At 44.4% G+C, this 17,374-nt stretch overlaps 1 protein-coding gene across 5 annotated transcripts in view; it reads right to left on the bottom strand.

Annotated features, from left to right (window-relative positions):
- Nucleotides 1-17,374, bottom strand: part of TEAD1 (TEA domain transcription factor 1) — a 244,161-nt gene that overhangs the window by 58,834 nt on the left and 167,953 nt on the right. For 2 of the 5 annotated variants that reach the window (XM_072969527.1, XM_072969526.1), the window contains 3 exons: nt 12,202-12,266; nt 9,773-9,835; nt 9,621-9,683 (listed from right to left, as the gene is read on the bottom strand). In XM_072969527.1, the coding sequence (XP_072825628.1) occupies nt 9,621-9,683; nt 9,773-9,835; nt 12,202-12,266 (191 nt within the window). The remainder of the gene's footprint in view (nt 1-9,620; nt 9,684-9,772; nt 9,836-12,201; nt 12,267-17,374) is intronic. The other 3 variants (XM_072969529.1, XM_072969528.1, XM_072969530.1) reach the window with 3 other exon arrangements.

Below are 17,374 nucleotides of genomic sequence, written 5' to 3'. Positions count from 1 at the left end.
CTGGACTTGTAAACATTCTACTCCATCCACACCACTCACCCCCAGAATAAACGGGGGGGGGGGTTAATCTATTCAAACAACAGTAGCTTAAGCTTAAATAAAGTAAAAAATACATGCTACATTTGCACACCACATTAATTTCATTCTAAGATGTTTTCACACTAGTATTTCTGAGATGTGGAAGAGATTTACAAAGGATGAGCACACTGTTTTATCTAGAAAAATTGTTCTCAGGTCAAGACCGAGTTATCTTCTACGATGTCTTGGATTACAGGAAATCCTCTGGGTGTGTGCATGTGTACATATGAGCATGCACGAAGAAGAAAAATGCGTCACAGGAAAGAGCTTGGACAACTTCCTTTTTACTGATTTTAAGCCCCTCTATCCCTGAGACTACAAAGAATGAGGCCACAAAAGGCTGAATGTTTGGGGAGTGGGGGGAAAAAGGAAAATCTCCCCTTTCCAATGAAACCCTAACTCAAGTCCACACCCTGGAATGTGGACAGTATGTATGGAGCAGGAAGCATGGGTCTAAGACTGCCGATAGAGGGCAAGAACAAACAACCATCTGACCGAGAACGAGGGCAGGTGAAGCTCCAACCTGGGTGCAGGTCTCAGCACCCACCCGACTTTCTTCCTGCCCAATTCCTGGCACCCCATGCTGTCAGTGGCCTCACTACTACCTCAGCCTCATGGGGTCCAGCAGGCTGTGGCATGCATGAACTCCTCAGCCTGAAGCCTTTCAAACTGTTATTGTTACTAAGTAAACAGGTTTTCATATTTCATGAAGTAGAACAAGGCTGACACTAAGACTCTGGGCTCAGCTGACTGCCTCCTTTCTATGGCTGAAATGTACACAATGTTTGGAAAATGTCTTGGTGTAATATCCATGGCAGGAGGGCAGCCTATCAGATGTACATGGCTGGAGGAGGGTGCTCTTCAATCTCAAGGACATTTCACGAATCAGTCTCTGAATGGTATGGGGCTTGTCCTCCTCTGTTTCCTCAGCTTTTGGTTATTCAGGGGAATCGATTATTTCATAACTTTAAGGCATTAACCATAAACAAATTTTAAAGATAATGTACTAAAAGATCACCTGCTGGCATATACAATATTATAGTGGCCATATGTGAAATCTGAAAGAACAGTATACTAAATCAATATCCTCCTATTTATTCTGGGGCCATCATTTCAGAATGTAAAGACTAATTAATTCATATGGAAGTCCACAAATACATCAGGAAAGATATGTAAAGTGAAGAAAAAAAAAAGACCATGGAGTCAAAAACTCTTGACAGTTATTAAATGTTTTTCTCCAAATATACTTTTCTCAGCAATATAAAAATATAGTGCATGAGAGGAAAGATAGCAATTTGCTTGCAAAATCACTTTTTCAGAAAAAAGACAAAACGCAGAATACTCTCCTAAGAAGTGATTTTGCAGATGTTGTTTCTAATCTTGCTCTATCTGGATTCACATGACCTCTGCAATTATCAGCAGTAGCCCTTAAGCAGATCAACATAACAAAGGTCTATGATGGTTTTGGAGAAAGGATGGAGGGCACTTGAATTTTCCTAGCCATGATCTCTAATTTGCTTATTATTAGAGAAAGCAGGAGTAAATACAAAAGGGCCTATTTTGGTCGGGCAACAGCTAATGCTGAGGGAGAAGGCACATTCAAACTTCTGACTTGCCGTGTAATGAGTAGCAATTAATTCATCTTATTGTATTTCCAAACGCCAAAGACTCCATTCACATCAAAGAAAAATTTTTCAAGGTTTTTGCCATTGTCCATTTTTAAATGTACTGGGCTATATTTAACATTTTATAATTGTCAATAGTGTTTCCTTTTTCCTTTAATTCTGATGGGGTGGTCAGCACCATGAAGGATTGCAGACGAAGAGCCAGGTGATTCATTGGTGTGCCTCATGACTCGCCTGCAGGAAGCCTGGGATTCAGGTCAGCTAATGCCAGGTCTGGGTATTGGAGAGAAGGCACCCTGCAGACCTTAACCTCTTCCCCCTGGGAGGTGACAGCAAGAGGAAGGAGACACATCTCCCCTTGAAAAGAGTGCCAGCTCCCACCACTCATCTTCTCTGTTTAACTCAAACATACAGACACAATGAAAACGGCTCAGTTGAGGGAGACAATGCAAAAGCATCTTGATCCAGGGCAGCGAGCCCTCATCTTCATCTTCAACCAGCAAGCACCCTGTAAGGAGGCAGCATGAACTTGGGCTGTGGTGCCAGAGAGCCCTGGGATCAAATTAAGACTTGTGACCTTGGGAGAGTCCCTGAGCCATTCCAAGCCTCTGCTTCCTTATTTGCAAAGTGAGCACAAGAGCACCCACCCTCAGGAGGGCTCTGAGAACTGCGTGGAGCACTTTGCACGATGGACTTGCAGTCTATGGGGCCCACATGACCGACCATCCAGGCTCGAGCGTGCTCGAGACCTAAAATGCACAGGAGCTCTGGTCCTGAGTACATAACCTCTGGACTCAATGTGAGGCTAGGGCACTGCTCACAGTGGAAGCTGCTTAACAATGGGATTTCTCTGGGAAGGATAAAAATGTAGAGCGAGGCTGTTTCTGTTGTCCCTAAAAGAAAAAATCCAGACCTGGCTCGGTTCACATTGAAAGATAAATGTAGTCAGTCCTCCAGTTTACACTGTAAGTTTTGCATCATCACACTGTCAATGAGAGGCTCTAATTCCATCACACCCAGGCACGAGAAATTCAGTATCTCCAGTCTCAGTTTTAACCTGGTTAAATTAAAAACGAGGTAATGAAAATATTGTTGAGGAGAAAGAGTACATGTCATGAATGCAAAAGAACTCCCCAAAGATTGGGGGATGCCAGGAAAGGCGGTGTATCACTCCCCGAATCCTGCAACAAGGCCAAGTGTCTTGGTGCTGGCGCGGAGACAAAGGAGGTGCTTGTTTCAGGCTTCTTTTGCCTTGTGCACTGCTGACAGCCAACGCTTGAAGGAGCAAAGTGGCTCAGAGGGTCATGGGGAGCATCACTGGATGAAGTGAAGCGTGTCTTCCCTGTGGATAGGCCCATCCTGGATGGAATCCGTGGTGACACAGCCGGGATTCAGCAGTGTGGATGCAGCAAAGCCCCAGCAAAGTTCTTGAACTCCTCAAGAGAATTAAATCAACAATTTGAACTTTAAGCTCTCTGCTTATTGGAAGGAACAGCAGATTGGAAAGAATGGCCTGTTCAGAAATCAAATCACAAAGGCCACCAGGGCGAGAATGAAGAAAATGGCCCCGGGGAGCACATGGAGCTCGTAAATTAGTCACCAACGACTGGACACAATCAGAGGAACTCAGGCCTTTTTCTGCTCTGCTGGGATGATGCAGTGTCAGCAAGTACAGGCTTTTCTTCAACACAATTTCAAGCTTGACATGAATACGTCTACTGCCGAAGATGTACTCCTGCCAAGGCTGGGGCAGAACGAAGACTCCCTTTGCTCTGAGCGCTGTCAGGAGCCATGCACTCCCCAGAACACACCCTAGACTAGAAGTTGCCTGGTCCATCTTCAGGGGAAGAAAAGGGTGGTCCACAGTATGGCGGTGGTCTGCAGAGATTGGCTGCAGCTCCCACAAGCCTCTAAAGCCAGCAAATAAAGGACTGCCTGCTTTTCTGCTGCTATCAGGGAAAGGTGGCTTCTGGGCAGGGACTGGACAAACTCTCAGGACAAACGAACACACAGAGACTCAGAGCAGGAAACTGAGTAGGAATGAAAGGCTGCTTAATGAATGGAGACTATTTCTGCATTCTTTCTCCATGCTGGGATAATAAATCCCTGGAACTTGAAAAAAAAAAAAGTCAATGACCTTTTAATGAATTAATGGTAAGTGAAATAATTCAAAGTAGGAAATTATTTCTAAAGTTGCAGGCCAGTCCTCAGACCGTACCACACAACATCTTCTCAGACAGGCAGCTGCCTCTCACCGCTCAACTGGAGATTCCAATGAGGGGCAAAACTCGGGGAAAGGGGGAGATGGAAGATAACAGATAAAACCGTGTGGGTGGCACTGCTGTAGATGCAGCTGGTGACACAAGGTCCAAGGGAGATCTCCGAGGTAGCATCTTTGGAATTCCTCAAGGCATGCTCCATAGACCTACAAGCCACTTGCATGTTGTAATTCCACGGGTCCATCTTCTACTTTCTAACTAGAACCAGGCACCTGAAGAAGGGTGGGCCCAAAGGATTTTGCCTGGGCAGGGGCCAAATGGGTGGTACTCTCATCACCAAGAAGTCATTCTCTTCTAGACCAGCAGTTATCACACACTGACTTGTCTCTTAGACACTTCAGTGTCTTCAGACACTTCACTGAAAGTATATGTATGATGGCCAAACTCCTGGCACTCTGGCCACAAAAGCCTTGCGTTTCCAACCCATCGTCGGGCTCCCGAATCTCACCTGCACTTTGCTGGCCCCTCCACCTCTTCCCGCTACTGTCCCAGTTTCTCTGCTCCTGGTTCCTGGTCTCCTCCCATCACTCTCTGACCTCTTCAACTGTCCCCTAGTTTTTCTTGTCCCTTGCATCTCTCTTCTATGGTTGGAGTCTGTGTCCAAGGCCATCCCAAATTGCTGGCCAAGTCTATCCCGGCTCAGGCCACAATAAACTGTGGAGGAAAAGTCTCATGTTGGTGCCAACGGCTTCAGTACAAATTCATAGTAGACAATGGGTAAAAGTCTAGATTACTTTTAGGATAAGGGCAAAAGGAGAAGCGAGAGCTTTACACTAGATTTGATTTTCTCAGGGAAATACTAAGTGGCAAGGAAAGACTAATGGAGAAGGAGGGGTGGGAAGAGGGAGACCGAGATTGGTCAGGGAAGGAGAGTGGGTAAAGTAGAGGAAATCAGAAAAAGTAAGAATAAGTTTTGTTGTTTGATTTCCTTCACTTAAAAAAAAAACTTAGAGGAAATATAATGAAAATAACCATTTCTGGATAGTACAAACATGAATGTGTAATATGTCATTCTCTTATTATGTCATGTAATTATTAACTTTTTGTTATATTTAAAAAATAGCAACAAAAACAATAATTAATTCTGATGTACACTCTCAGTTAACCGCCATTACTTGAAGAGAACCCAGACTTTAATAACTATAGTTACTCTATAAAAACAATGAGGAAGAAAGAGTACACAGCCATCGGAGTGGACTGGAGCAGGGACCCAGGGCTGTGTGGCTGGTGCCTGGTCTGGGCCCCCACCTCTCTCCCAGAGTCTCTTACAGCAGCCTCTGAATTGGTCTCCCCCACTCCTAGATACCCTTTGAAAACGGCTGAAGAGATATTTCCAAATCATAAATGTGACCGACCCTTGTTGGCTCCCCACGCTGCCAGATGAACCTCGCTCCTCGGTGGGATGACCCACTTCCTGTTAGGCTCCTCCTGTCCCGTTTCCCATTTCACACCTCTGGCTCGACAGTGTCCATGGTTCCTCCAAACACCACCCCTGCCCCTGTTCTCCATGGGAATTCTCTGCCTCCCTCTACGCTCAGTTCTGACGGCACCTCCTCCCTGGGGCTTTCTTTAGTTCTCCCACACTTGGAATTCATCGCTCTTTTCCCTGCACGGTCTTTGCACTCCTCTGTTAAATTTCTACTACACAGCTCCCTAGCTGGGGACAATCTACTAGAAATCTTGTATTTTCCCCAAATGTGTCCAAAAGAACAGAAAGGTTGAGTGTTCCCCAAGACACTGCGTATTCTGCTTATTCACCTGTATATGCCCGGCACCTACTAAAGGGCCTAGAACACCTGGGCTCCCCATGGAATGGCTACTGGGCTGAAATAAGTAATCACTTCTGCACTTTTACAGTTCAGATCTACATGAAAATCTCAGACTTCTGCTAAAACAATTTTTTTTTAACAAAAATTAAAACCCACACATTTTGGGGTGATCTGGCTCACAAACAAGCACTTTGAGAACAAGCACTTAGTAGAAGCATAAAGCTGACCTTTGAAACTATCCTAACAGATTTTCAGGAGTGTGACTTCTGCAGCTAGGGTGACTCCTCAGTCACCGTGACTGGAGAGTAACCACTCTCTCTCGAACCTGTTTCCTTCAGAAGAATATGGCAGGACAGGCTAAGGATCTTAGAAAACGTGAGCTTCAAGTGGGGCCCCTGAGCTGTCCTGTGAAGCTCAGAGGGACCACTGAGAGGTGGTCATTTTCCTTTCCTCCTGCCTAAAGCAGCGTAGGGGGTTTTCAAACCTTACTCAAGAGAACCAGCCAACGAGGCCATTGCTACGGATGAGAGAGTGTAAGCTTAAATTAAAACAGCTTTCACTCTTCGATACATTGAAAATTTCAAGTAAGTTTCAATCCGAAATACGAATTTTGCTGCTTAAAAAAGGCTGGAAAACCACTATCCTAAAAAATTCTGCCACACCCTTCCCCGGGAAGTGAGGAAAAACTTCTAGACAAGAGGGCACACTCGGAAGCCACAGCTGGCAGTGGCCCCAGGTGTGAGCAAAACACTTTTTCAAAGTCCAAGGGCGGACAGGGAAGTGAAATTCATCTTCCTTCCTCACAGGAGGGCAAGAGGCCTTTGTCTACCCCGGAGAACAGAAATCCTTTGACTTCTGAGCATGTGGCAAAATGGTGAGTAGCCTGGCTGGGGCAGGCACGGCAAGGACAGGTCCCGAGATGGCCCATCAAGAGCCACCTTCCCCAGGAAGCCTCACCACATCTTCTCGGAGAAAGCACAGAGCCTCTTGTAAGTCTGGACGCTTCCTGCCACCCCCACTCCTTGCCCAGAAGCTATGCTTGTTGTCTGCTGGGATGACTTCAACTTTCTGTAGTAAGTTTATCTCATTAGCTAGTGTGGGAGGCCAAGAAGACAGAGGCAATCAGCCTCACCCCACAAGAAGCTCAGCCAGGATGCTCATCCCCGCCTCCTGTGGATGTTAGACTCCAGAGCCGAACAAGAGAGTGCAGACGGAGCGGCAGGTCTACCTCTCCTGTAAGGTCAAGGGGCCTGAGCCCGTCACCTGGTCGCGGCTGGTTAGGAAGGTGAAGGCAGCAGATCTGCGCAGGCAGGTGGCGGCCAGCCTCACTCTCCTTGCTGTCCCAACTCCCTCCGAGTGGTGACACAGCGGCTCTGCAGCTAGGCCACGTCCCCCCTTAGTTGCAGGTGACCACCACAGCATCAACCCCAAACTAAGTCCACGTTTTGACCAAGGGTTCAAAGCTAAAAATTCATCTTACTTCTAAAATGTGGGGGCTGAAGCAGGGGCTGCAGGCCCAGCTCCAAGGGACGTGAGGGGCGGTGACAGGCTGCCCAGTGTGTGCTGGCGTGGAGCCCGCAGCTTGAAAACCCCTTCAACCTCCACTAGATGAACCCCTGTCTGAAAGAGCAGTGGCTTAGGATCCAGAAAGATCTGAATTCAAATCCTGACAATGCCACTTCCTAGGCTGGGTGGCTTTGGGTAAGTTAATTAAGCCTTCAGAGCCCTGGCCTCCTAAATATCATTCCCCTAAATCCGAAGACTGGAGCGCACCTCTGAGCGCGCTGACGTGAGGCAGCACGCGGGAAGCTCTGCACGCACCGCCTTCTGCCCCGCTCCCCCCACTGAGCAGCGCGCTGTCTGTGTAGCTCGTCCCTGGGATCCCCTCCACGTCTGATTTCGGCTCTTTCTGCTAACACTTGTCCTACAGCGCCCTGTGTTTCACATTCCCATTTTTACAGCCAGCTCTGTGCATAGGGGCTGGTTGTTAACTGCCCACCGTGATGAGCACCATGCCTGGAACACTCAACTGGTACCAGCTGATGGGAAGAACAAAGATCTCCATTTACCCAAGGATAACGACGCAGGGAGGAAGGACAGGGACTGTAAGAAGATGGAGGTGGTTCTTGGAGCTGAAATGCTGAGCCAGTTGCTAGCCCACTGCTTGTTTCTGCCTCCTCCTCGTGTCTGCCCCTGAGGAGAGTGGTCCAGGGCTGGCTGAAAGTGGGGGAAGTCTTCTTTTTTAAAGAACAAACACAAATACGACTGTGTGTTGGTATGTACGTGTATGTATAAAGTAACGGCAAAATTATTTTCATTGAGGAAGATTCACAAAGTCACTAAGAGAGAAAAAGAGTGCTTGCGGAATCCCATGGGGACCCCTCCAACCAGAAGAGCTTTATCCATCACTGCAGGGCTTTCGGTCTAGGGCCGGGTGCCCGGGTGAGCGTACAGGAACCACACAGTGCAAAAATAGAGTAATTCATAACATCACAGATAGAAACACAAAATTGATGTCTGTAAACTTCTTTGTACACCATTAATCTGTTAGCTCAGAGAAACTAGAAACAGAATGAGAACTTGAGCAAACACTGGGGTAGTTGCATCCACATAGAAAGGACTGCACCTTTGGTTAAAAAGCAGGAGCTATGAGGTTATTTTAGTCTTCCAACTGCTCAGCCAGTGCAGCTAAAAGCCAGCCACCATCAGCCACACGTGCGAGCGAGCCAGCATGCTGCCCACTGCAGAGGGCACACCAAATGCTCCTTCCTGGTCACTAGTCCTATTCCACAGCCAGCCTCGTTTGCATAAAAAAAGTTGGAGGACTTTGGGAAGGGTCCCAGTGTTCACCACTCAGTGCTGTGAAATACACTTTGTTCTTTCATTTAGAACAACACAAATTTACTTAACGTATGGGAAAAAATCAGAACAGAACAAAAAGTACACATGTGGGAAAGACAACAATATGGACTACAGATTCATCTTTATTATAAAGTAAAGCTCCTCCATGCAAACTATAATCCCTTTGCATTTCTAAAATAGGGCATTACGGAAAAAAAGCCATGTATGCTTTACTACAAATTTTGGAAGAGGAGGAAATAGGGAGAACTTGTATTTTAAAATTATCCATGCCTCTGGTTTCACTATGAAATATATGTTAAGAGACTAGAAAATGAGGCACATGTACAAAAAAAATTAAACTCAAGTATAAATGGAATTACAAACATGGATTTGATCATGAGCTTTCCCATCTCTAAGATCCACCTTCTTTTTTTTAAGGGTTCATCTCCAATTTCTTTTTTAATTAACAGAGCCACACACTTAAAAAAACATTATCAAGCAATGTGGAAAAACTGGCAGAAAATACTGTTAGAATACATAAAAAAGATATATTTTTCATAAGTATTCTTTAAAATACATCAAAGGAAGAAGTTAAAATAATTTCTAAATTGTTCTCAAAGTAATTTTATGATGACTACTTGGAAATGATTCACTTACAATTTCTACACCAACTTTGCATCTCTTGGACTTTTTTCCCTTTCCTAGCTCAGGGCTGCTTGGTGGATATTTGAAGGTTAAAAAAAAAATCATGTTTCTGTGCTGAAAAGTTATCAAGACCAGCTCTCTGCTGCATTTGCATTGTTATTAGGGACACACACACACACAGACACACACGCACACACACACTCTGAGCTTAATGTGAGGCTAGTACAGAAACAGAGAGATTAGACACAAAGAAATGTAAACAGCTCTCACATGCGAGGAAACTAGGTTACCAGAATCCCAGCACCAGGCATTCACCAGTCACCATGGAAAACAGGAAGTGAGATGCATAGCAACCACAAGCCAAAAAGCAGGAAAGCGCATACCTTTAGCTTGGAATGAAAATCACGAGATTTCCTTCTGGCAAGAACCTGAATGTGACTAGACACCTGCAGGGTAGGGGAAGGGAGGAAAACAAAGGAAAAGCCTGTAACCATGGAGATGAAAAGCCCCCTGCAACTGGGCAAGCCAGACGTACCTTAATGGCGGCTTGAATTTCTCGAACTTTCTTTCTTGCTAAGACCTGTATATGACTAGACACCTACATTGTTCGGGTTTATGAGGGGAAACAAAACAAAACAAAACAAAACAAAACAAAAAAAGGAAATCAAATATAAAATCGCTACTCCTTGGGAGGGTGCGGGGTGGGGGTGTGGGGGGAGGTTATTTGCATCTCAACAAAGCTCTGCAGTTAGGAACACACAGTCCCAGCCGGACACCAAGCCCCCAGCGCTGCTCTAAGCTTTTCAGACTGGGTCATCACTGCGGTGACTGGATTCAGGATGAAGGCTGAAGCTCATCTTAGTTTTCTCACCCAGGAGAAATCATGGGCATGGGATGAGAGGGGGAGAGTAGGGTTGTTTTCTTTATAAAATTAAAAAGTGGGGGTAGAGGTAAATGAAAATATTTATAGCTTCTCAGTATCAGGAGGGAAAATCCCTTCTTCTCAATTTAGAAGAGACTATCCATAAATTAGCACATTCTGCAGAATCAAAAAGCTGAAGCTGTCGGTTGTATTCTGATCTCATTAAGAGCTCTGGATTCTGTAGCAAATGTTAAAATAATACTGACATGTAAATTAGATCTCAAAGAGAAATGGAAAGACCCAGTTAGCAGAGCTTTTTTTTTTTTTTGCCCTTATAAATATCTTTAATCCTTCCACTCTTTTGGGTATTGACTGGGCGCCAAGTGGATTTGCATATTATTACAAAGCGAAAAGTGTGAATACAGCCAGCCAGCCAGCCTGTTAAAAATCTGGGTTGAAAAACCACACGGATTTGCTGAACAACAAATTCACATTGGAGAGGTATCACCAACTGCTGCCTAAAAACATCCCCAGGATGCCGGGGTGTGGAAACCAAGCCAAGCCGGGCTTCTGAAACACAATGATTCCACTGGGTAAACAAATTTGCATCTCTTTCAGCGGGACTTGGTTAAATTTAGAAGAGCACCCCCAGTGAAGGGGTTGGGCACATGACCAGAGCTCACAGACCAGCACACAGCCCAGGTCCAGCATTTTCAGTTTGTTGGGAATTAGATCTGTTTGTTTCAGAAATTTCGAACACTTCATTTAAAAGTTCAGCGACTCAGACTGTGAGCTCATTACTTCATTTCAAACACTCTAGCAACCTTAAAAACAGGAATCATAATAAATGATCCTTTTATCTTTAACTTTGCCTTTGAGTTTCAATGATTAATTTTTTCCCAATCTACTTTTGTATTTTTTTTAAAGCACGGAGAAGCAGGAACTCCCCCATCCTCTTCACCCCTTCATCCGGCTCCTACTTTTACTTGTTTTCACCCGAATTTTATTCTGATGTGATTCTCAGACTCAATTAGGGGCCGTAGTCAGGGGAACATCCATCGAACAGACAATGCCCTGCCTCTGAGCACTGGCAGGAGGCCCCCTCCCTCTGTGCTGACTCAGCTGCCGGGCTCCGGCTGGGGCGCACGGAGCATTCCTGGGGAAAAGCTCTCCCCCGTCATAAACACTCATGAAAACAGCTCATCACCGAGCAGAGGACTGGAATCTGCTGCTCGGGCTTAACGAGACCACAGTTGAGCTCGCCTTTTGGTTAGATTACAGTTTTTAAAATTCATGCCAGATCAGTCAGCGTAGGTCAACATTAAAGTATATAAATATATTTTCTGTTAACAACTCACCCGTGAGGTTGGTTTTTTCCCCCCTTTCCATTTCTTTCTTTTTCTGTTTTGCATTAAACACAATTAATTTCTCATCCATTCCAGTTCGGAACTGGGTCAGGATTTGATCTGCTCTACATCAGAAGGAACGAGGAGGGCCAGAGCCCTGCGACAGGGCAGAGGAAAATTCCTGACCCTGCTCTGCACAAAGGTATTTAAGTTGCAACTTCATTTCAGTCACAGCAGCTACTGACAAAAAGCCATAGCTTAAGGGGCAACAGTTCCCTGGACGCACATCATTCAGCTTTATATTCCAGCCAATACTCGCGGCTGCTCGTGTTACTTTTTCATTGAAATGATGAGTAATATGTAATTGTTCCAGGATTTTACAATGCGCAAAATCTCAAAATTCCATGACTTTCCAAGTGTATCTGCACCTGCAGATTTTGCAACGTCTGCAGATGGACAGTTTGGGAAAGAAATGTAAGTGACACAATATAGTACAGGAGCAGTGCATACACTGCCCTTCACAGTGAAACTTTCCCGTATGTGTATAGAAGGAACTCCAGAGACCACATGATAAAGGGTCACTGAAATGATGAACAGTGAAACACGAAGCCAATTTCAAACACCTACAACACTGACGTCCTTACAGGGAACTCCAATTGGGGGCTCCTAGGAGCCAAAGCACAGACAGCCACTGCAGCCAAAATGCCCCCTTGGGCCATTCGCTGACATGCACAATTTCCAGGTAGGTTCTTTTACCTGTTTTCTGGTCCTCGTCTTCCCTGTCCTGAGTTTGATGTATCTGGCTATCAATTCATTCCTACCTGAAAGAAAGAATTTACAATAAAGTAGGTTACTTGGGGGGAAACAAAGCCTCTGACAGCTAAGCATATAATTCAGAATCAAGAATTTTAAAGTTGCAGCTGTAAATTTATTAGTGCTGGAAAAATAAAGCAGTACTTTTTTTTGCAAAAAATATTTACTAGGGGAAATTAGAAAGAAGGGAATTTAATTATGAACTACAATAAGCAATTAAGGAGAGAAATGTGTCTTTATGTTTGTTTGCATGTTTGTCCCTAAAGGGATGGTGACTTGTAGAAATAGCAAATACAAGGAGGTGTGTGGGGCACACAGACCCGGTTCTGTTCTAGTCTTATTTTTCATAACCATTCCTTCTCACCCAGGTTTCTATTCACAGGTAACTCCAGTTAGTCATTATAGCCATGAGAAAATGAACTACTGTGGCCACGGAAACCCTGCCATGAGAAGAAGTCACAGGATGGGAGCAAACACCCTCTAAAGGTCATCACTGCACCAGATCAACCTTTTCCACGTTTTATAACCTTTGGGGGAAAGAAAATAACTTAAAGTACGAACAGATACCTCAAACTGATAACCTGACTTTGAGGACTATAATATAATGGGAAGATAAATCCCAGAAGCCGCGTGAGGAAACGTATCACTAATATTACATGAAACAAAAACGTGCTCATACAGGACACATGGGTCCAAACTGTTGCTATAATCATAACTGTACAGCTAGTGGTCTGTGTTTGCTGTCTTACTCCCCACACATACTGACTGCACAGCTGAAGAGAGAAACAGATTCCGTCTTATCCCCCAAGGTCGCCCCAGCATGCAACACACTGCTGGGCACACAGAAAGAGTCAGTGAGGAACCACACAGCCGCCAGTGAAAGATAGTAACCACATCCCCAGACTGTCCTGGCAGAGTAACTAACTGGCGGCCCTGAAGAGGACCAAGATGAGTGTCCTGATGGGACACTTGCCTGCAAATTCTAAAGACTCTCTCATCGCTGCCCAGAATGTTCCTGTAGTCATGTTCACCAACTGCCTGCGTTAGGACTGTGCAGGACACACTCATCAACAGAAGGCAAAGGAATCATGGACTCTTGGGGACGGAAATTACTTCTGGGTCATGCTTTCCCATCCCTAAAAGTCTAAGTCCTTATGTAAGCCAGCACTTCTAGAATAAAGGAAGCCACTCATTCCATCTTAAAACGTATTAAGGATAGAAAGATCCTCCTTATTTGGAGCTTCCTGTAACTTTCAGCCCCAGATTCCTTTTTGTTCCTCTTAACAAGAACAAGACTAGTCCCTTATGCACGACTGCCTTTCAGGTACTACTGACAGCTTTTCAGGTCTTCCTGCAGTTGTATCCAGGCTAAGTCTCCCTCATTTCTTTGTTATCTGTGACAAGCTTCCGAACACTCTCACATCCCTCCTGTGATCACTTTTGTCTATTTTCCTTTCATAGCCCAGAGCCCAGAAGTGCACTCACCTCCTTGGCCCTAAATACGCCACCTCTGTTAATGCAGCCTAACACTGCATTAGATTTTGGGAGACCACAATACACTGTCAGATGATGTCAGTTTGAACTCCTAGATCTTTTTCATGTGGGCTACTTCTCAGACATACCCCTACCCTTGTTCCCAATCTTTTCATGCATAGGTGGGACTCTCATCCAAATACAGAACATCACATTTACTTCTATTGCATTTCATCCTGTTAGATTAAGCCTGTCATTCCAGCCTGTCAGTCTCAGATCCTGATTCTGTGACTGAACTTACCCTTTAACCACAGGAAAAGGATCTAAATTCAGTTTTGAGGATTGCTTCTCTAAGCATTCTCTTTCAAACTTTTGAGAACTACCAATATTCCCTGTAGTGTCATCGGGTCTACTTCTCCATCTCTCAGATGGTTGTACAGATTTTGCAATTTGTCTCAAAGGCTGGCTGACAGCAGAGCCCGGCTAGGAGTGCCTAATTACCAGAAACCAGACCTAAACAACAATGTCTGCAGGCGAGCCAAGCATCCTCCATCTCGGGGCCTCACTGTGCACCCTGCTCAGAGCTGAGTGGCCAGGACGAAATAAATCCAGGGCTCCGTATTACTGCAATTTCATCTGAACCTCGTCCAGATGGCAAGAACGTCTCCTGCTCCCTTACTTGCTTATTTTCTGTGAAAGCAGACAGAAGAGCTTGAGGTGTGTGACCTACAACCTATGTAACTAATTTTTCATTTCTTATGGCATTTGGTTGAATGGATGAGACGAATACCCAGGACGGCCACATCTGACTGTACAACCTGTGGTTTACACAATGCCATAAACAACATCGACACACACTTCGATTAAAGTCCTTCTAAAAAGCACCAAGAGGCCCTCACTGCGCACCTACTGTGTGCTGAGCACGACACTGTATCATTTCACTGAAAGCTTGTCACGACCCTCATGTCCCTGATCCTTACATGAGCAAGAATCACCTTTCAAAAGCCTGTGTTCCTTCTTTCATAACATGTTTCAAGCCATGAAGAGTAATTAACCTGAAGTTCCTATGTGTTTCTTCTTGCCTCACCATAAATATCGCTGATTCAAATTATAAATTCAAATTCCACTGACACCAAACATCTCCCGTGACCTCAAAGCACAGTGTTAATCAGTTTGTTTTATATGAATATTTTTAATGACCATAAGTGTAGCTTTGCACACAGAAAACATCATTCAGGTTTACCTAGTTTTAAAAATATTTCTTTCATTTATTTGGTTTAAAAAACCTTAAATGTCATGGTTCACTTTCAAGTTTTTAAGTTCAGCTTACATTTTTAAAAATAATTTTTATAATCATTTTGAAGGGCCATTGGATTGTTTGGTCCATTTTACAAACCTAGTTAAATTCCTTTAAATATTTAAAACCATGTGTTTAATTTAAAATTTACTCTTTTAAATATTTAACTCTTTTAAATATTAGAATCGTTTGATTTGACTTACAAAACCTTCTCTTAAACAACTCTTAGAAACCTAATAAACTCTCTTAAGTGCTCCAATATTGCTTACAAATCTAGTTAAGACTTTAACCTTCCCCAAAATCAAGTCTAAATCAATTGCTTCATTGCACATTTTAATTTGGAAATACCAGGCTGACCTGTTATGTGGACCAAATTATTTAAAATAATTACCTGAAATATTTACATGCATAAATCCTTAAAAAAAAAAAAAAGAACTAACACTATGGCTATGATTCTGTTAAAAAATGTCTATATTCAATTCTAAGTCTTCCCAGAATTACAATATGCTTACCCTTTAAGGAAACAAGTATGCCATTCCAAATGATTTTGGAATATCTTTTTGGGTGCTTGGATGGGGTTGTACCTATTTTACTAGGTTCTGAATGGATTCTTGTTAGCAACATTGATGGGATGTTCAGAGCCCTATTTATATTTCTATAGCATAGCCCCAAAAATGGGGTGGATCCATACAGTTCAAAGGCCTGGATTTGAATCATGGTACTAAGGTAATTCTCCAGCCAATGATGGGGAACTCAATGATGGGGAACTCAGGGGTACCAAACATCACTGTTGTAACTGGCAGTGGGGCTCTGGTCCACCAAGCACAGTCTTGTTTTGGAGCCATGAAGAATGTTAACCCTCCTTTCTGTAACTCTCTCTTCCAAAACACACACACACACACACACACACACACACAGGTGCCTGATCCAGTAAACCTTACATTACAAAAGGGACTTTCAACAAAGATAACTTTACAGTCAATCATGACATTCCTGAAGTAATCCCACAATCACGTGGGGACCATCCCTCCTTTGTACCAGACAGGATACCTGTCTGGTGTATTGGGGGTATAAGGACAGCCTAGCTGGCTGCCCGCGAGGAGTCCACTGTCCAAGACAGGGTCAAAGACAGAGCAAATCAGCTCTACATGTCAGAGAATGACTGCAAGAGGGTCTCACAACACACATGGGTAATCAGCCCCAAATAACTCCAGAAATCTAGGAAGCCTTTCCCAAAGTGCTAGGCTTTTAAGTATAGCTTACACTTCCTCCAACATTTTATTATAAAAGTTTATGACACACAGAAAAGTTTTTTACAGAAAGAATTTCTCAGTAAACGCTATATACCCACCACCTAGATGCTACCATTCACTCTTTGATACACGCTTTATCACATGTCACAACATCTCCCCATTCCTCTATCCATCCTCCAAGGCATCTTACTCTGTTGTTGCTGTTGCACTTCAAAATAAGGGGCAGGCATGATAATATCCCTTTATACTTCGTGTGCATATCATGAACCAGAGTGACAAGACTGACCTTGACAGGGAGAACGGAGTAGGGAAGGTTGAAGGCCCCTTTGGACTGAGGAAGCAGCCTCAGCCTGGGGCGAGGCTGTCTTTACATCCCTGATTGTATTTCCTTAAATATATACACAGGAGACTGGGGCTCTTTTAAAAGCCATGCATGCTGTTCCTCAAGCCCCCGAGACCACTAGACATGCTCTTTTTGAGCCCGGGAGTCTCCAGGTTCTACACTCACAGCATCCACAGCTCATCTCCTTCATTTCTTCTCTACAAACACCTGTAGGAGCTTATAGAGCTGAGTGGCCATGTCACCCTTCGCCACTAAGTGTCGCTATACTACAGCTGCTCTGCAGCACACGGTGTCCTCTGGAAATGCAGACCCTGTCACTTCTTTAAATCTGAGATTTCTGCAGCTGCAGTCATGGATGCTTTTCCCACAGGCAAGAGGCAGCAGCAAAGACAAATACAGCCCCACCTGTCACTTTTATACTGTGATCCTCACCAGGCACTGCAATCCAGTTTTTATTTTCTTTTTCTTTCTCCTAAATAACATAACACAGTTGAAAGTGAGCTCATCACTGGCTTCTCCTGCCTCCCAGATTGCCACAGAATTTCCTGTTAAAGGGGCAACAGAGAGAGATTCCAGCAGAAAGGCACGACGTTTGCGCTGCGCTTTGCCTTACCCAGACAGAAGACTGGTTAACGTTGTTGTGGGCTTGTGTGTAATGGGATGTGGCCTCAAGGTCATGTTTGAGGCACAGCAAATGCAGGGTCTGTGGCTAGAAATTGCAGCCCAGAGACACTCGGCTTTAACAGTGTA

This window comes from Vicugna pacos, chromosome 10 (genome assembly GCF_048564905.1).
Source record: "Vicugna pacos chromosome 10, VicPac4, whole genome shotgun sequence".
In the NCBI taxonomy this organism is placed as follows: domain Eukaryota; kingdom Metazoa; phylum Chordata; class Mammalia; order Artiodactyla; family Camelidae; genus Vicugna; species Vicugna pacos.
This window is presented reverse-complemented; position numbering and strand designations above follow the sequence as displayed.